Here is a 20,722-nt window from a genome sequence, read left to right on the forward strand (position 1 = left end):
GTTGTTGTGAGACACAAACAATAAAGTTTAAACCCACACAGTGAATGATAGTCTTAAAAACTGCATTCACTACATTTTTTTATTAACATTGAATCAAATAATTTTGTGTCACATGAAAGAAGCTGTTTGTGATGACTAATCCACAGGAAATTGTCACCTTACCCTTAAACTCTTGAGCTTCCTTTAGCTTGTAGTTTTGGCTTTACAGCCCATTTAATTTGTTTAATTTTGCTTTCGAGTCTCATTAACATCCACAGGAAGCCGCCTCTAATAAAACTGCTCTTCTAACCCTTTGAAACTTGGGCAGATATCAGAAATTACCCAGAACATTTGCAAGAAGTCATTATAAAGAACAAATCAAAACAAAAAAATAGTAAAAAAAATAAAAATAAAATAAATAAATAAATGTTTTTAAAAAAGCCAAAAAAGTGCCAAAAAATATTTTTAAAAAAATCTGTACATACTTTTAAAATGTGAATTATAAATATACTTTTTTCCTCTTTTTCTCTAGTCTTTTAAAAAAAATAATTTTCTGAATCTATTGTTTTTTTGCAATTTGTGGGACATTACTCACCAGGTTGCTCATTGCCCTTTTCCCCATGTTTTTGAAAGAAATCGCACCACATTGCTCAAGGTTCAAAGGTTTAATACTTGTGAAAGGTGTCTGAAAGCAGCACAGGAAAAGTAATGTTGCTCTAGGTTTGGAAGTGTTAAACTCACTGCACACTACACACCTAGCACTAGGTGACAAGCTAGTAAACACAGGCAAGCACCTAGCAGTCAAAGAGCTAGATGCTACATGTAAGTTGGTGGAGACCAAAACAGAGCTGAAAGGAGACATGCTGCTTTACGTGTCCTGGATGTGTAAATGGTCTTTTTTTTGCTGACTCATCAACCATAAGAACTTTATAAACCAGTGTGATGTCTTGGTTTTGTGTATGTCAGCCTGTTTGGATTAAATAATTATGTAAACAAATTTTAACAACCTGAAATGTTTCACGCAGTGGCAAAGTACTGAGGTGAGTTAGGCGCTGAGAGAGGATAAGAAGATACACTCACTGCTTACTGAGTGCTGCAAGTTCAAGACTGACAAGTGCATAAAGTCCGTCCCATTCAGTGAGTCTACTAACACAGACCGTGCATCAGCGCTAAATCCCATCCCAGAACAGATTCCCCAGGATTACACTGCTCCTGCCTTGAATCCTTCTTATATAACACACACACATTCTGTCTGCAGACACACACAGACGTGCATATGAGTACTTACTAATAAAAATACGTTTAAATTGATTAAAACCCTTTAAGCGATTTACATTTTCCAAACATTTATCTTCTCTTCAGGCCTCTGGGTGAAAAAGAAAATGAAACATCCATTGTAAATCTCTTTGTGTGCATGTGTGTGCATGTTCAACATCAAATACAGCTGAAATAAAAGCACGAAATAAGTGCTGTGAAAAAAAAATCTCCTGGGGCTGTAACCCATGACCATGCACAGGATACAGATGGTGCGTGGGGAAAGAGACATGCAATGTTTGTGTGTGTGTGAGATTTGCCTGAAGTGGCCATGTGTGTCGTCGTCCTTGGAGTGGTCCAGGTCCTGTGTTGCGAGCAGGCCTGTTTCTTCGCTCTGCTCCTGCTGCTCAGTCATGCTCCTGGCCCTAAATACACAAACACAGCTCTGTGTTAACAGCAGGCACCTCTTCACGGGGCCGTCATGTACACTTGTATAAAAAGGATGTTTGTTTTTCGCTCCACGTTTGGTTTCAAAGACCCAAAAAAAAAAAAAGTTTATGGGGCAAACAAGTGGACTCTGTCTTTCAAAATCAACACAGCTGTGATGTAACATTCAAAGTCTGAATCTGCTGGTTTACACTACATTAATAATCTCTACTCAGCAGAAATAAAGCTGTGTTCTCTTGCTTGTGTAAATGGGGTCAGTGTGTGCTCTCACCCAGATGTGTACAAAGAAATAGAGCACCTCAGAGGTTGTGCAGATGGCTGACCCGATGTACTGACGCAAGCTGACTCAAACATTTTTTAAAATATACCTCACACTTGAAAACTTTTCAGCACCAAATGTGTCTCGAAATGAACTATTACACATACCAGGAAGAAGAAACAGAAAATTCGCAGAAACTGTGTTAAGGTGAGACGTTTTCAAAGATTTCTCCCATTGGGTGGTGACTGACAATAAGAGGAGCAAAGTGTGAAACACACACTAACATTAAAAACACTAAAGAATAATTCAAATGAAATTCTGAGAGAGCCAAATTAGCTTCATGTTAATTGTGATGAATTTTGTGGCTCATGTCATTTTAAAAAGCTTGTTAAAGTTGTTTTGCATACTTTGAAATGGGTGGCAGCAAATGGCTTCACTGAGAACAAGCTGCAGTCTCAATCTACAATAAGACCACAGTGGAAGTCTACCGAACCTTTTTTGTCTGACGTATCCTCACAGTCTATTAGGATGAGCTCAGGTAGCCCTTAACAAACACTGTCTATCATGTTTCAAAAGTGTTTTAAACTGGATGTTATTTAAAGAGAACATATGATGCCCATTTTTAGGTTGATATTTGTATGAAGGTTTCTACTAGAAACGTGTACATGCTTTAAACACTTTATGTTAATCATACTGTCTGTGCTGGAACATCTGTATTCACCCTCAGTCTAAGGCCCTGTTTAGACGACAACGGTTTCTCTAAAAACGGAAAAGTCTGTCCTTTGCGTTTTAAAAAACTTCTGTGTTTATATGACAACTATATTGAAACGATCCCCGTTCACACAGAGCCGCAAAATCTACTGGAAACGCTGTAGTATGCACGCTAGGCCAATGGGTGGCAGTGTAAATTGTGTGTAAAAACAGTGTAAAAACACGCCATGCGCCTGCGCTGAAGTGCCTTCCTCTACAACGCGGTGATTAGAAACCAAAACAAAGAAGACACAATGGCGAAAGCATGCACAGACAACTTTGTCTGGATGGACGACGAGGTGGAGTTGCTACAGTAACAGATCTACACTTCACTTCAAATCAACAGGGTGAGCAGCACAAACAGAGCTCGGCATTGACGCTCGACTTTCTCGCGCATGCCTAGTGACTGGAACCGTAATGCACATGTGTGAAAAGTCTCCGTTTTCAGAGGAACTGCATATTGCAAGTTTACATGACAACAGAGACGCTGACATTTCCAAAAAATTGCACTCGGGAACCTGTTTTCAAAACGTTGCATTTTCAGGCACCCAAAACGCCGCTGTCGTGTAACCGATCGGGCAAAAACACAACTAAAGTTTACCGTTTTCAGTTGAAATCGTTGTCGTATAAACAGGACTTAAAAAGGCTCCATTTTAGCACTGGTCTCTTTAAGCCCCCCTCCCGAAAAAGCCTAGCTTGCTCTGATTGGTCTTGAGGGTCTTCAGCTTCTCTGCATCTTTTCCAGGCTCCAAAGCAGTGCGCCGAGCTCTGAAGCAAATTTTCATAGTGGCCATATTGTGGTACTGCAATTTCTGGAGTCCGTTACATGATGTCCTGAGGCCCAAAAAGACTTTTTCTTATTGACATACATGGCAAGAGACGTCTGCAAATCAGTGGATAGATTTTTTTGAGCATCACAACCCCCATGAAATGAATCGTTTCACTATCAGGATTTGATCCATTTGGTCTGATAACATTTGGAAAGTCTGGAAGAGCCGCAAGATTAAATCATTTTATTCCCATTCAAGTTAGCAGAGCACTAAGCTGGACCTTAGCCATTCGGCTGGCAGTCTGCAAGTCTGCAGTGCGCCTGCTCAATGGGCCGCGCAGTGCCATCGGGGTAATTTTATACATGGCAGTTGAACCATTTCTGCTTCGTGCCCCACTGAGTATCCTCACCGCCATTGCAGCTGAGAGATGACAGAAAATAGTGGCTCTTCAAATATCACCAACAAAAGCATCAAAACAAAACCAGATTTGTGCGTTTCAGCAGGATTGTGATCTGAGGTGGGGAGAAATTTACAACACCAGCAACCAAGATTAGGCTACATGTTTCCCTGACATTAGCATGTAGCTCCATGTACATGAGCAGCATACTTAGAGTGGGGATATAACCATAATGGAGAATAGGATCACTTTCTACCTTGAAAAATCACCTATAAAATCCTCTAAACACATCTTAGATCTTGACATGTCCCAGCGGGAATATGATCCTAAATCAGGGAGAAATTATCAACATCAGCAACTGAGATTACATGTTTCACTACGTTTGCATGTAGCTTCATGCAACAGTATAAGAAAAGCTGTTAATAAAAATGGATATTGCAATGTTTAAGTCACTAAATCATTACTTTTATTTATTTCAACTGTTATCCTTTGCTTTTATTAATTAATGTTAGAACAGGCTGGTTTTATCCATTCAACATTTTGCAGTATTGCCATAAAACAGTAGAAGTACTGAAAACAATCTATTATATGTTTCTCCCTCTCATCTACACATCAACCCCCACCTGCCCTGTGCCATGATTTCCTTTGGGAGAGAGGAAGTCGTTACCACCTGCCCTGATATAATTACAGGTGCTAATGGAAATAAGCTCCTGCATGTAGTTTCCACTGTATTATCTCTAATTGGCCAGAAGCTCCACGTCAGCCACTGACCTGTTCAAACAGCAAAAGCTTCCTGGTCCTGGGTTTTATATCTGACTGGTCATCTGTGATCACAGAGGGTTGAATGGGAAGTTAAGGGCCTGTGGTAACAGATAAGGAAAGGGTTTGTGGGGTCTTTTCACCTTAAGCCTAAGGTTAAGGGATTCAGGAGGGGTATCTGATCCCAGAGGTGGGCCTCGGGGCAAACTGGTGTTTGAGTTAACTCGGAAACAATGTTCAAAGGGGCTGCTTGAAGTTGTGCTCAGCTATTCTTTGCAAGGAAATGGAGTAGTTGAATCAAATTCTCTGGATCAGTAGCTGAGAGGATGGACAATATTTAAACAAAGGTTTATTCTAGGAAGAAACCAATTTACACAAAATAACTAAGATGTATTCTGACATAATTCAACCAAGGAATTCTGTGAAATTGGTCAACTGTTGCAAATTAAAACATCAACAACAGAAAATCTTGGTAAGTGGGTTGGATTTACCTTTGTATAATGGTTTTCCTAGAGAATTACAAAGTCAACAATTTCTTAAATTTAGTGAAAGCAGAGGTATTTTGTGCAACGTCACTGTTCTGCCTCTACATCCTTTTTCCTAGTTACACACAGGAAGCTTTGCTGTTCAATGACCAGTAGCATGTCTTATAACATGTAAGAGAAAACTGTGATTCATATTTTTATGTAATTGCTGCCCATTTTCATAAACATACGATTAATTTCCTGCCCTCCAGACAGCGTCATTGGTTCATTTTGACCCTTGCAGACGTGCAACTTTGACAGAAGTCACCTTATTTTTAGTTTAAAACCTTATGACTTCATGACCCTTTACCTGACAGCTGGGAATTCTCTGACACCACACTGTGCCCACTGCGTCCGACAGCATAGGCAGCAGACTTTGGATGGCTCTTTAGTGACCTCATTCCCAAAATGTTTGCTTGCAGCGAAATAAACTTATGAAACACATACCGACCCTGGTCACAGTCATTGAAACAAACAATCCTGGGATAAACATTATATGAAAGGAAATCTTTTTCAGCCTTGGAGGTGTTTCAAGCTTCAGTTTTATTATTTCTGGGAAGTGGAATTAAACAAATAATCAAAATAACAGGCATTACAAACTGTGATTTCCTCTCTGTCAGTATGTTATTGTCTGCATTTGAAAATGTCATTTAAGTTGTATTGTTCAGGTTGACCAGGAGAGCCAGGCTGAGACAGAGTATACCAGACTGACCAGTTTATAAGGTAAATAAACAGTGAGATGTTTGTGCATTATGATTAATGCCATGCTGCAAAAAAACAAAACCCATCAAGAAGCAACCTGATGACCCACCCACAATAGTAATGGATGAATAACCACATTTACAGGTCGATCCTATTGGATACTGAATCATTTAGCAAACTGTTCAGCACAAACTCTGCTTCCTTCTTGGCAATGTAAAGGTTTAAAAGTTACAAATGTAACCACAGTTCTCTGAGTGTAGAGATCAGATCTAACCCTACAGCCAGACAAGAACATCAGCTCTGGATGATTCTGCAAAACCCTGGATTACACTCAGTGCCAATGTCTCTAAAAGTCATTATTTCAAAGTCTTGCTTTCTACAATATCTAACCCACAGGGTCCCTATAGGAAAGGAATGTATGTGGCTGGACAGACAACCTTCATAAATAGAAAATGGCAAGATAGTGACATAAAATCCACTGTTTCTCACGGATTTAGCCCTGTTAGGGGATCTACATTAGATAGCAATACATTCACTTGGCATTTTGTTCAAAGCGATGATATATATACATATAGTATGTTTTAGGAATGGAGACATCAGTGAGGTCTCGCTATAATCTTAATAAATGGGTTTCATCCAGCGGAACTTAGGTAGTCTGGACCGAAATGAGCAACCACAGGGTCCAGGTAGCGATGGGCACCCCTAATAACCTCGCATTCGTCAGCCTACCCTGTCTCCTAGAAATTACATTTGTATATTACCAAGCTGCTTTCTTGATTATGTTGTTGTGACAGTGTAATCACTGCCTGGATTATGTTCAGAGACAACGTTTCTTTCAGGTAACAAAACACTACATTCATGTACCATGTAGGCTTCGCAAGGAGGTGGTCAGGGAGGATGGTGGGGGTATGAAGTCCAGGACCTTAACACAAGAACCCTGGGCTCATACACAGACTCCTGTCTCGGGATTAGGCAATAAAAGTACTTTGGTTAAGGGTTAGGGAAATGTCGTGATTTTGGTTAAATGTTAATAAAAAAGGTAATAAAAAGTAATGCTGTAGCCACTATGAGTGGATTTTGTGTTGTGAGATTGTCTATGGTGGGAGAAAACAAATGGAATATGTTGTCAGTGAACATTTTGCTGACATTTTTGTGACTTGCCATGTACATTAATTAGCAACAGTTCCTCATTATGTTAGAAAATTTTATTCGCTATGCATTACGTTGCTATAAAACGTACTTGCTGTTTCAAATATAAACAGAATATTTAGGAGACAGGGCTGCCTCAGCATCTGCTCACAGTGTTTCTTGTTCTGGGAATAGTAACAGGAACAAGTTTGCTCAATCACAAAATAATTTTACAAACTGCAAGTCTGCAAACTAGATTTTTTAAAGATATATATATATATTTCCCATTTTACAGAGGACAAAGGGGAAAGAGAGGGGGGTATAACCTGCAACGCTGGAATCAGACTCAGGATTTTGCAGTTATATCACATGAGCTCCAAGGCGCTCCTGCAAACTAAATTTGACACACTGTCTAAACTTTAGATAATAAAGCAGGGCCCTTATCATGTCAGTTAATACTGTATCTTCCAATCTGAACACAGTTACAATTATTCGAATTATCACTAACAAATTGCCACATAGTTAATAGTTTTTGGAGTTGCCCACAGCCTGGCTGGATGGCCAGTGGTTGTATGGTTATGTATGGTTTGACTGTAGCTGGGAGGTGAGCCGTTAACACCAGTGAGCTGAAACAGAGAGCCACTGCAGCAGGAGAGGTGGAGTGATGTGGAAAAACGTAGAGCCTGACTCTGTCTAAATAAACAGGAATGTTAACCTGTTTTGCAGCAGCAGCTAATCTAAACAGTCCAAACACACTCTGGACACACGCTTTAAACCTGCCTTATAGAAACACTGCAGTTTCCCCAAGACAAAACACACACACGTATATGACACACCATGTTAGCACTGCCATAGTTTCCCAAAACAAACCAGTTAACAGCGATTTTACATTGAATCAATGAACTGCCTCCCTCCTGCTCTTCTGCTGGATCTTTTTACCGTGAATGTTAATTGAAGGGCCTCCACCTCACCTCCAGTCCTCCTCCGTGTCTTTTTTAGTCCCAGGAGACAAACACTTTGTGCGGTCACAAGACGTCCTCCAATCCAATAAACTGTAATCTTGTTAAGGTTGCTAGCCACCAGGATGGTTGCTTAAGAATCACTGCACTCTCTCTGCTCATTTCCCTGCAGCACTGTTCCAGTGAGGAGGTGTCAGCTAATGGCTTTCCCAAGATTTGCCAAGTACTGTGTGTGAAATGACATAAAAAAATACACTTACTGATGCAGAACTTGTTTTGTGTCAAGTGAGGAGACTCCTCAAGCAAGACAGCAGGCACACAGCTTTATAAGCATTGTGGTCTGCTTTGTTTACAGGGTGTGAAGGAGCAGAGGTTTAATTTGTCTGAAAAGTCAGAGGTGGGTTTGTCTTATTATTAGAAGAAAATTAAAGTTGTCTGCAGTCTCAGGGGCAGCCCACATGGGAGGTTCCCCTCGTGTGTGTGGGTTAAAACTTAGACACGTAAGAGTGTGCTTACAGTAAATAAGGAAATCCAGAATAAACGCGAAAAAGGAAGTGATGACACTGACTACAGTCAGGCTTTTTGCCAGAACTTTGCTGCATCACTTATGACTATCATTTTCTTCTGTTCCCGTACAGCCTGGATTTTTTTTCCCCTATTGTTTCACAGTGACTTAATTTGGTCCTCTGGTATTTCAGAGACATTAAGTCTATGAAACTGCAGCAGAGGCAGCACAGCCTTTGGACTCTGCTCCCTGCACTGCTTGAGACCTCCTGAAATAACCTCCCCATTGTGCAAGCACCTCAAAACAGCCTTTGATGACAGGAGTGTGCTTTTGAGACAGCACAGGGATCCCAATGTTCTTCTTCCTCAGGTCTACATGGAGCACAATAATTACTGTTTAGTGTGAAACTCAAAGGGGATTTCATGGAGGATTGGAATTTCTGTTGGGTGTTTCAAGAGACCAAACACAAAATCATTTGTCTATTTTTCCCCAGTATAATAACACTTCTATTGGGCAGTAGCAGGTACCTACAACACTTTTAGTTCAAGTAACATAACACAGACAGATGTGAGCTGCAGACCTAGTATTGTTATGACTGTCAAACAGCAATATTGGCACATTTTCCGCTTGAAATAACGACTTTAAATATATGACTGTACACTTATTTTTATTCTTTGAATAATAAAATAGGCCTATATTGATACATAATACTTATCTTTTTTAATAAACGTTGCCTTTTATTATTAGAAGCAGAAGCGCTTGTTAAACTCGTAGAGAAGTCAGGTTACAATGCGGAAGTGAAGCAATTCTTCAAAATAAAACCGGAAATGATTAACTTTTAGGATAAATAGAGTATAAAGTGCAAAAGGGTAAATACCTGATGATTTATATCAGAAAAAAATGTTAACGGGAAAAGCTACACGGTTTTATTTTTGTAAAAATTAACATTAACTCACAAATGAGAGGACTTACTACGTTCACGACGCCAGTGTGAGCCCAAAACATGCTAGCATTTAGTTTAAATATAACACAAGGCATCACAGCCCCTAATCAAAGCCATATCTTCATTTTTATCTTGTTATTATGTCGGCTAACGTCCACGGCTGGTCGCCGATGCTTTTATTTTGAAATCTTCCCGTTACTCCTACCTGTAGCTTCACAAACCGCCGCGACTTTTCCCGCCGTGTTGTCGCCTTGTAGCTCCGCCAAACTCCTCCGGTCTGAGCTTCATTTCTTATTTAAACCATTTTGAGTTCTTTAGAAACAAAAAACTGTCAAAAACAGTCCGGTCTGAGGTCGAGACAAATCAGTGAAGCTGGAGGAGCGTGTGGTGTTGACGGAGCTGTGACCTCCTCAGCGGTGTGTGTCCTCCTGTGTGAGGTGGGTTGAGCTTACCTACAGCCCAGTGTGTGTGTTTACTCACTGCCAGGGGATTAACCGACGGCTACTTTGTTCCCACAGACGCTCAGAATAACTTCAGCACTGCTCATTAATTACATCTGCAGACTGAGAGAAACAAAAATGACTGCCATGGCTTCTGTAGTTTAATTTTTAAATAGTGAAGTCATGTGTGCTGAGCTGTGCTCCCATCAGGACCTGTTTTATACAACTATAAACAGCAGTGGAAGAAATATTCAGATCTGTAACTGAACTAAAAGTACCAAAATATTACCAACAAAAAGTACTTAAAATATCTAAAATATTCACAATGCAGAAAGGCTCCCTAAAGCCTATCATAGAATATTATATTATTCTATTTATCACTAAGAAATAGCCTATAAGAGCATTTTAAAAGGTGACAACTCACCCAAATCAAAAATACATACGTTCCCTCTCACTTGTAGGGCTATTTATCAGAATAAACTGTTTTGGTGTGAGTTACAGGGTGAGGGAGACCCTTCTCTCCAATATCATGGAACTAGAAGTAGGGGTGGGCGATATGGCCCTAAAATAATATAGGCCAATGATATTTTAGCGTATTTTACAAATTAGTAAAATATATATGTAGGTTATTAATTTAAGAAAATAGAATTGCAACAAAATAAGTGATATAGTTTTACAGTATTCAGTAAAAACTAAACAAACATGATCTCATTTCTTTAGTGTGTGAACAACAAGTAACTCAGAGTGAGATTCAGATTCTGTATACAATATTAATAGTTGAACTAAATAAAATCTACCACAAATGACACATTTAAACAGCTCCCAAGTACAAAAAATGTCCCCTGGGATCTATATATATAAATCAACAGGTGATTTACTTCTTTTAGTAAAATCCTAAGTGATTGAGTTGTTTTTTTCCACCTGGACCTTTATGCTCTGCCATTTCTCCTCTAATCATCACGCTGCATATGTGTTGGGTTTTTATGTCGATCCTAGAGCGTCACGTAGGTTTACATTACCAAAGATTTGTGACAAATGGCGAGAGAGGAGAGGGAGAGACGCTGTGCTGCTGCCAGAGGAGCCGCTGAATGAGTTCCCTCAGAGCTGTAACTCACTAAGAGTCTGAGAAGTCCGGGGCTGTTCATAAAACATTCAGGACACCACAGTTTATTCCACAGTGCTGAAGCTGCTCCTCTTTTTGGAACCACCACAGAGTTGGTAATACTTTCGCTTTCAGCCATGCTCGTCGTTACCATGGGTAACAGTCATTATGTCAACAAGTAGAAATATTGTGATTGTCACGATATGAATTTTTCCTATGATATTGAAAAATATACTAGTATTATCATGAACAAGATGGTATGGCACACCCCTTCATGGGTGTACTTCAGCCGAGAGAAAATAGTTCCTACATGAAACTGCTCACAACAAGGTCTGTGGATTATCTTGAGTAACCAGGTCGTGATTTCTGCAAAGAGACATTGATATTGAGTTTTTCAAATGTAGTTTTTGGTGCTTTGAGCACCGCAAGCTGAGTGACATCTAGTTCCATTATATTGGAGAGAAGGCAGACATCTCTACAGCCGATATCTCCAACACTCTGCAACACACAGCAAAATAATTTAGACTGATAAATAGCGCTACAGGTAAGAGGAAGAGTATGTATTTTTACTTTTTGGGGTGAACTTTTCCTTTAAGGTAATAGTTTGTCAATGTGGAGCAGATTTTAGATTCCTTGCTTCTCGTGTTTTAGTCTGTAGTTTTCCACCGGGGTCCAGGGAAATACAGTGTCCTGAATGGAAATAGAGTTTCTCTTATCTCTTACACTTTCTATACTACAGGATAAATGAGTAATACAGTACTGGATCCAACCATTTAAGCATAGCATGTGTTTATCTTAAAGAAGCTATATGTAAGAAATCTAAAGCAAATAGTCATAAAATCCTCCTAATATGTCACAGAGACTAAGGAATAATGTTCATATAACATACTGATCTCACAGACAACAATAGTACAGCCAGAATATTCGCATTAAAAAAAAAAAATTTACAGTCTGCAAATCATGTCTATGTTTTGAATTTGTGTTTTGGCCTGTTGCGCCACCCACCGCCGTCTACCAGTCACGCAGTCAGTAGAGTCTCAGCATCTGGGTTATGACTGAGCTACAATGGCTGACAGTGCGACTAAACCCAAACGACCTCGTTATGATTCCCAAAAACGCCAAGACAAAATTTGAGGCAAAGTGAGGGTCTATATGAGATGCTTTTGAACGGTGGAGACGGTTGAAAGCGGAGAAGAATTTGAAATCGGATGTCGAAGTGGCTACTCTTCTCCTCGACAGGTAAGCTTTAGCCAAAGTTGGCTAACTAGCATCATAGCTAGATGGAGATCGACATTTCGAATACCTTCAACTGTTACTCATTTTCGATCATACATTGTAGCCCATGTGCACGTGGGTCATCGACCCGACTGATTTTTTTGAGAAACAAACGTTAGCAGCACGGCAAGCAGCGTTAGCAGTGTCCCGGTACATAGCATTAGCAGCTGGCTCCTCCTCTGCTGTATCCCGGCAGCAGCGTTAGCAGCAGAGAAGCCAGACTTGCTCGAACGGGGGGCAGACACGACTCGCAGCAGTATTTTGAATTTGAGTGCAGTAACTGTTTTGGCCACATTCATACCTGTGGCGCCTTTAAGTAACTATAAGCGAGACATAAATGTAGAGGAGTAAAATGAGCCTTTAAAGTAGCAGAAAATGAAAATACTCGAAGTACAAATATGTCAGATGTGTACTTAAATACAGTTGTTGAATAGATTTACTGAACTACATTCTCCCCCTGAGTATTTGCATCAAAATATACTTTTAAAGTACCAAAAGTACTCATACAGAATGGCCTGTTTCAGAATAATTTATATTATATTATTGGATGGAATTACTGATGCATTAATGTGAAAGGGAGGGGCTAATTTTAATTTCTTTATATACCGCTGGTTTGTTAATTCCCCCCAGCGATCAATAAAGTCTCATCTTAATCTGTAATAATTCATTTTAACATATTTGTTTATTATATTTTGTGTTGTTAATGTGAATTTGCAAAGTAATTGAAGCTATCAAATCAATGTAGTGGAGTAGAAGTAGCAGAAAATGGAAACAGTTAAGTAAACGGACTGCACTTGTACAGCGCCTTCTAGTCTTCTGACCACTCAAAGCGCTACACTATGACTCACATTCACCCTTTTACACACATGTCTTGCTCAAGGATGCTTTGACATGCTGAGGAGCTGGGAATCAAACCACCAATCTTCTAATTAGAGGACAACCCGCTCTACCTCCTGAGCCACAGCCACCCGAGTAGAAGGGACTGGGCGTTTCACTGCGACTAGGCTTTTAATTGAAGTTTTACAGTAATATACTGCTTTGTGGTTTAATTTACAAGAATGCATCGTACTTTTAAACACAAGTTTTAAAATTTTTACCTGAAAAAAATAAAAATGTATAAAGACATCCAGCTGCACTCCTCTCTGCAGTGTGAGTACTACGAGTCCATCCTCTCTCAGCACAGACTCAAACATTCATTAATAAGTGGAGCCACTTTCAAACACTCATGTTAAAGAGAGTTCAGGCTGTCAGGATAAAACACAGGAGCTGTCCGTATAAAGGCTGTTCTACTCAGGATGTACACAGTGCTGGGAAAATATTCTAACCCCTCGTCTAATGAGAATAAACTGTTGTGCAACTTAATTACAATCCAAACACTGTTACAAAGGTGTATCGTTTTAGGTTCACAATGCCTGTTAGCAACATCTGTCAGCTGTGAATCACAAACGTTGTGCTTTTTAAGCAGTTACAGTCGTGGGTGAATCTCCTGTGTCCAAACTGCAGGTGCAACAAAAAGCAGTATGATAATTAGAATAAAAGAAGTCTGGAAAATCATGATCAAATACCCTGAAATGCTTTACGATGGATTTATCTCTCTTATTTATATTTATGTACGTTTAATTTTTTCTAATTTCTATTTCAAATCCTGTTTTACTAGATACACTGAGTGTAAAAAGAAAAATCATGCAGGACGTCCTCCTGATGTTAAAGTCTCTTCTCCACCTACATCCCATTTGTCCCAGTTTAAACCTCCCTCTCACTCTCCACATCTCCTCCTCTGTGATTGGTTCAGGGCCATTAACTAAGCGTCACTTGCTTTCACCCGTCTTCACCTTGTCAGTGTAACTGGAGACGAGCACGCCAAACACTCAGAGTACTTCCTGTGTGACTGACCTGGCTCTGCTGGCTGCTATCCTCTGACTGCAGTTACCATGAGGGTGGCGGTATTGGGGGAGCTGGTAGTATCTGTCCTGGCCGGGGGCCTCGTCGGCGGGCAGGGCCTTAGGGCTGGCTGCGTAGATAGTGCATCCCATGAACACCTCCTGGAAGTCACCCTCAGCGTCCTACAGCGAGCGGAGAAGCGCCGTCCGTCCTCAAGGTATCCTTCCTCTGAGCGGCCTGTCCTGTCCTGTCCTGATGCCAGCCAGCTGCTCTGTGCAAAAAGCCATTGGCTCAGCACATTGCTATCTTAACCCCTCCTTCCCTCTGAAGCTCTCCCCCTCTCTCCCTCTCTCTCTCTGGCCCTCCTCCTCCTCCTCCTCCTCCCTCTGCCGAGCTGAGAGCATGGAGGATAATCAGATTTCACATTTACACTCAACAAAATCATCCCCAGCGTAATCGCTCCCTGTCACTGATGTTGCATTATGCTAATGCACAGAGCGCACTCTCAGTTCAGGAGCATTAGGGGCAGTTAAAAATATCCTAACTGACTGATGGGAGTCGATGCCACAGCCGGCGCAGATAAAGTTTATACAGTGTTAAAGTGATGTGACAGCTGGTCCAACACACTGCGGGGGTTACAACCTAATGACCATCTGATTTTATGTGTCTATTATCATAACTGTTCACTCTCTTAAATTGTCATTAGTTGGTGAAAAATGCTCTCCACGTTTTACAGAGCTTAAAGGTCAAGTGTGTAAGAGTCAGGGGGGTTTAGTGCCATCTAGTGGTGAGGACTGCACATTTCAACCAGCTGAAACTTCTCCTGGTTAGAATTGCTCAGGAGGTTTTTAACCAGGAGCTGAATTACCCACAGAGGTCAGATCTAGAGCCTTTAGTATGACACCTAACACTGAATTTTTCCTAAGCTGAGGGACTTAAAGGAAATGACAACTTTAGAATGAAAATACGGACAAGAAGTCCAGTGTAGTTTTTTAATCCACAAAACTTGTTCGGGGTATTGGAGGATAACAGCTAGCCGGGTTTTTCCATACACTTGAAGTGCATGGAACCCACGTCCAAAATCATTTTGAAAATGTAATAAAACGCTGCTAATGCATTTCAAAAACATCAGAACGGCTCGTCCATCCAGACATAATTTACTCCACTTTTATAGCATAATTTCTCACTGTGGTCAGTCAACTCACGAGACTCGAGAACAAGAATGTCTCTGAACGTTTGAGTCTCGCGCGAGTTGACTGACCATGGTGAGAAATGATGCTATAAAAGTGGAGTAAATTACGTCTTTTAAAGTCAATTCAGGGCACTTGGATTACAACGGACTAGCCGTTCTGACGTTTTTGAAATGCAGTAGCGGAGTTTTATTACATTTTCAAAATGATTTTGGACTTGGGTTCCATGCACTTCAAGTGTATGGAAAAATCCGGCTAGTTGTTATCCTCTGATACCCCGAATGAGTTTTGTGGATTAAAAAACTACACTGGACTTCTTGTCGGCATGACGGTAAGTAAGTACTGTCTGTATTTTCATTCTAAAGTGGTCATTTCTTTAAGGGTGTAGCACAGAATCCATGAGAATGTTGCCTTAGTTAAGTAAAAATGTCATTTACTGCATTGAAAGATTTGACAGTGGTAAAATACTCCAGTTTCCATGATAACCATTTGTTTGCTCGGGCTCAAGCTTGTGATACCTTTCGTCTTTTCTGCAGTGGTTTAACTACAAAAACAGGTACACACACCAGAAACTGTTCCTTTTGGAAATTTTAACCACATGTGACGTTTGGGGCACCAGCCCTTCACCAGACATGAACAAGATAAGGAGACACACCTCTATACACAACCAGTGGTGGTCGCCCAACAGATCATGTGACGATCAGAATTTTCCAAAAGGAGCAGCTTCTTTGACTTTAAGGGATTCCTTAAGTAGAAGACCAAGATAAGGAGAAAAGCTTGAATACTTACGCGAGCATTTTAAGTAAACCTGAAGGAGAGGACGTGTGTTGTGCCATTAAAACCAGTAAAAATACTGAATAAAGCAGTTTCAAGTTACAAATCTGTTTCTCCTACAGTGTTTGGCTCATCAGCAGCACAGCACCTGTGGACGTGTGCCGATCTATTTTCTCTGATATCAAGATTCAGACATTCAGGAAGTTTGTTTCTGAGAGCCAATGTTTCTCTGATGCTGCTCATTGCAGAGAGGCTGCTAACAACGGTACCCAACATTGAAATGTGAAAGGCCTTATTTGGAGCCAGTGTTTGGTTTGTCTGTTCTGAGCTACTGTAGGAACATGGCAATCTCTGTAGACGAGAACTCACTCCCTATGGACATAAAAATTGGCTTATTTTAAGGTAACAAAAACAATTCTTATTTTCAGGTGATTATACACCAATGAAAACACACTTGTTATATTATAATCCATGTCTATCCCCCTACATCCTTCACACTGGACCTTTAATGTGATCTTGAAATTGCTTAATGTATCTGATCAACAGTCCAAAGCATAAAAGACATTCAGTTTAAAATTACTGTATATACAGTACAGGCCAAAAGTTTGGACACACCTTCTCATTCAATGCGTTTTCTTTATTTTCATGACTATTTACATTGTAGATTCTCACTGAAGGCATCAAAACTATGAATGAACACATGTGGAGTTATGTACTTAACAAAAAAAGGGGAAATAACTGAAAACATGTTTTATATTCTAGTTTCTTCAAAATAGCCACCCTTTGCTCTGATTACTGCTTTGCACACTCTTGGCATTCTCTCCATGAGCTTCAAGAGGTAGTCACCTGAAATGGTTTCCACTTCACAGGTGTGCCTTATCAGGGTTAATTAGTGGGATTTCTTGCTTTATCAATGGGGTTGGGACCATCAGTTGTGTTGTGCAGAAGTCAGGTTAATACACAGCCGACAGCCCTGTTGGACAACTGTTAAAATTCATATTATGGCAAGAACCAATCAGCTAACTAAAGAAAAACGAGTGGCCATCATTACTTTAAGAAATGAAGGTCAGTCAGTCCAGAAAATTGCAAAAACTTTAAATGTGTCCCCAAGTGGAGTTGCAAAAACCATCAAGCGCTACAACGAAACTGGCACACATGAGGACCGACCCAGGAAAGGAAGACCAAGAGTCACCTCTGCTTCTGAGGATAAGTTCATCCGAGTCACCAGCCTCAGAAATGGCAAGTTAACAGCAGCTCAGATCAGAGACCAGATGAATGCCACACAGAGTTCTAGCAGCAGACCCATCTCTAGAACAACTGTTAAGAGGAGACTGCACGAATCAGGCCTTCATGGTCAAATAGCTGCTAGGAAACCACTGCTAAGGAGAGGCAACAAGCAGAAGAGATTTGTTTGGGCCAAGAAACACAAGGAATGGACATTAGACCAGTGGAAATCTGTGCTTTGGTCTGATGAGTCCAAATTTGAGATCTTTGGTTCCAACCGCCGTGTCTTTGTGAGACGCAGAAAAGGTGAACGGATGGATTCCACATGCCTGGTTCCCACTGTGAAGCATGGAGGAGGAGGTGTGATGGTGTGGGGGTGTTTTGCTGGTGACACTGTTGGGGATTTATTCCAAATTGAAGGCACACTGAACCAGCATGGCTACCACAGCATCCTGCAGCGACATGCCATCCCATCCGGTTTGCGTTTAGTTGGACGATCATTTATTTTTCAACAGGACAATGACCCCAAACACACCTCCAGGCTGTGTAAGGGCTATTTGACCAAGAAGGAGAGTGATGGAGTGCTGCGGCAGATGACCTGGCCTCCACAGTCACTGGACCTGAACCCAATCGAGATGGTTTGGGGTGAGCTGGACCGCAGAGTGAAGGCAAAGGGGCCAACAAGTGCTAAACACCTCTGGGAACTCCTTCAAGACTGTTGGAAAACCATTTCAGGTGACTACCTCTTGAAGCTCATGGAGAGAATGCCAAGAGTGTGCAAAGCAGTAATCAGAGCAAAGGGTGGCTATTTTGAAGAAACTAGAATATAAAACATGTTCTCAGTTATTTCCCCTTTTTTTGTTAAGTACATAACTCCACATGTGTTCATTCATAGTTTTGATGCCTTCAGTGAGAATCTACAATGTAAATAGTCATGAAAATAAAGAAAACGCATTGAATGAGAAGGTGTGTCCAAACTTTTGGCCTGTACTGTATATGTGGAGCTGGGGAAAAACACACACACACACACACATATATTTATAAAATGACATCTCCTGCTCCCTCCTATGAACGACAGCTGTAACTAACTCCTGCTGGTATGCACACGTGTTAAACTCTGATTTGAGGGTTCCCTGTGGAGCTTTTGACCTCTAGTTGTTATGTTTGCTGTTCCACTGATCAACAGGTGGCGGTGTGATGCCAAGATATGCAGCAATGCACCAGCAGAGTCAGAGGAGAGGCAGACTGCAGGCTCCTAAACATGGATGTAAACAAGGTAAAAAAGAAATCTGCCTCTCAAATTCTCTGCACATGTCAGACCTCAAAGACACACACACACATGACTTTCAGTGAGAAACACTGAATGTAAACATGACTTTGTATACAATCAAAAATAAAAAACTCTCACAGGAGTTTTAGGTGAGCTCAGAGAAAGTTTCCTCTTCCAGCAGAAGGATGTGAAAACACACTCTGCAGCACGGTGAAGCTAACAATAAGAAACACATCTCTGAGGAGAGGGGGCTGTGCTGTTGTCAGCGCTACCTTCTTTCATCTCACGACTTCATACTGACTCAAATTAAACCTTGAAAACATCCTGCAATTTCACAAACATGCACAAAGTGTGTCCTTAACAGCAACAACATGACATGCATATTGTGTTCAAACAAACCTGCTCAGGTACAAGAAGTCAGTCTGCAGTCAAACTCACTAAAACAGGATCAAATCTGACATTTGGTCCGGCTGAAGCTGCCTGGGGCCTCTTCAGAGACACTGCTCTCCTGTGGCCAAATGTCACAGTGCAGTTTCCACACTCTGATGCGGATTTCTAGCATCAGCATTTCTGACTTAGCAATGCTGGACTTTTACTTCCTGCACTTAAGACTTTTTTGTTAAAATTCAGTTTGATGTCCACGACCCACTCAGAGACCAACCTGCTAAACTCTTTATTCTTAATCAAAACTCTTATTTTCTATTAACACTGAACAAAAATATTGAAACACAACACACTTCAATTTTTGCTCCCATTTTCCACTAGTTTAAGTTACAGATCTAAGACTTTTTTTATGCACAGAAAGCTTATTTCTCTCAAATTTGGTTCACAGATCTGTTAAAATCCATGTTAGTGAGCACCTCTCCTTCTCCAAAACAATCCATCCAGCTGACAGGTGTGGCAAATCAACATGCTGATTCAGCACCATCATTACCACACAGATGTGTTGGGCTCTTCAAAATAAAAGGCCACTCTAAAAATGTGCAGTTTGGTCACACAACAAAACGCCACAGTTGTCTCAAAGTTTGAGGGAGCGTATTAACTGGCATGCTGACTGCAGGAATGTCCACCAGTCGTTGCCCATGAAGTTAATGTTCATTTCATGACCATAAACTGTCTCCAATGTAATTTCCATGCATGTGGCAGTACATGCCTCACAGCTGCAGACCACGTGTAATCACACCAGCTCATGACCTCCACATCCAGCATCTGTACCTGTAAGATCATCTGAGACCAGCCGATACAACATTTAGTTTGCACAACCAATGAATTTCTGCAGCCGTCTGAGGAAAGCTCATCTGCATGCTCATCATCCTCACCAGGGTCTTGGCCTGACAGCAGTTTGTATGTGGAAGTGCTCACCTGTGATGGCGTCTGGCAGTTTGGAGAAAGGATGAATCCTGTGTGACCAAAATTATTCCTGAAAAGATGATCTGTGGCCCCTGTTGTGTGAAATCCATAGTTTAAAATGTCTTTTTCATGATAAAACTGCACATTTTAGACAGGCCTTTTATTGTGACTGTCCCAAGGAACACCTGTTTGGTAACGATGCTGTTGAATCAGCATGTTGATACGCCACACCTGTCAGGTGGCTGGATTATCTTGGAAAAGGAGACGTGCTCAGATTTTAACAGATCTGTGAACAACAGAATTTGGGAGAAATAAGCTTTGTGTGTGCATAAAAAAGTCTTAAAGATCTTTAAACTTGTGAAAAATGGGAGCAAAAACAAAAGTGCAGTGTTTATATTTTTGTTTTGAGTCAAATAAAATTGTCTGTAAAGTGAAGTCAGTGTTTCATGATGACTTCATTTTCTTGACTATCACAGTTGAAGATGAAACCTGCACAAACATAGCAGCTGCTATAAGAATATTTTTCCAGAAGCCATTGAGCAGTTCCCAGGACAGATTGTCTCATAAAAAGATTTATTTTTTTCCAGCCCAAATTTACAAAGGCAAGTTACAGAGTATTGTATAAAAAAGAACCATGATAATGTACACTTTACACAAACTCCTGAAGGGAGGGAGAAAGGAGGAGAGGGTGAAGAGTTCTGAATTTTCTCACACAGAAAGAAAATGAAGACATTGTAAACATCCTTGCAAGCACCATGACTGGTACTCTGGGTGGAGGAGGAGGAGGAGGAGGAGGAGGAGGAGGAGGAGAAGGAGAAGGAGGGAGGAGGTGGTGGGGGA

The 20,722-nt window shown here is 40.8% G+C and overlaps 1 protein-coding gene across 3 annotated transcripts in view; it reads right to left on the reverse strand.

Moving 5' to 3' along the window:
* Positions 1-14,360, reverse strand: part of gramd2aa (GRAM domain containing 2Aa) — a 46,010-nt gene extending 31,650 nt beyond the window's left edge. The window contains exons 1-2 of one of the 3 annotated variants that reach the window (XM_033627044.2): positions 14,087-14,360; positions 1,554-1,658 (exon numbers count right to left, since the gene is read on the reverse strand). In XM_033627044.2, coding sequence (XP_033482935.2) covers positions 1,554-1,658; positions 14,087-14,226 — 245 coding nt within the window. In that variant the 5' untranslated portion in view covers positions 14,227-14,360. Of the gene's footprint in view, positions 1-1,553; positions 1,659-9,581; positions 9,829-14,086 lie in introns of those variants that run through there. The other 2 variants (XM_033627062.2, XM_033627053.2) reach the window with 2 other exon arrangements.
* Between the last annotated feature and the right edge of the window lie 6,362 nt (positions 14,361-20,722).

The sequence above is a fragment of the Epinephelus lanceolatus genome, chromosome 2 (assembly GCF_041903045.1).
Source record: "Epinephelus lanceolatus isolate andai-2023 chromosome 2, ASM4190304v1, whole genome shotgun sequence".
NCBI classification, from domain to species: Eukaryota; Metazoa; Chordata; class Actinopteri; order Perciformes; family Serranidae; genus Epinephelus; species Epinephelus lanceolatus.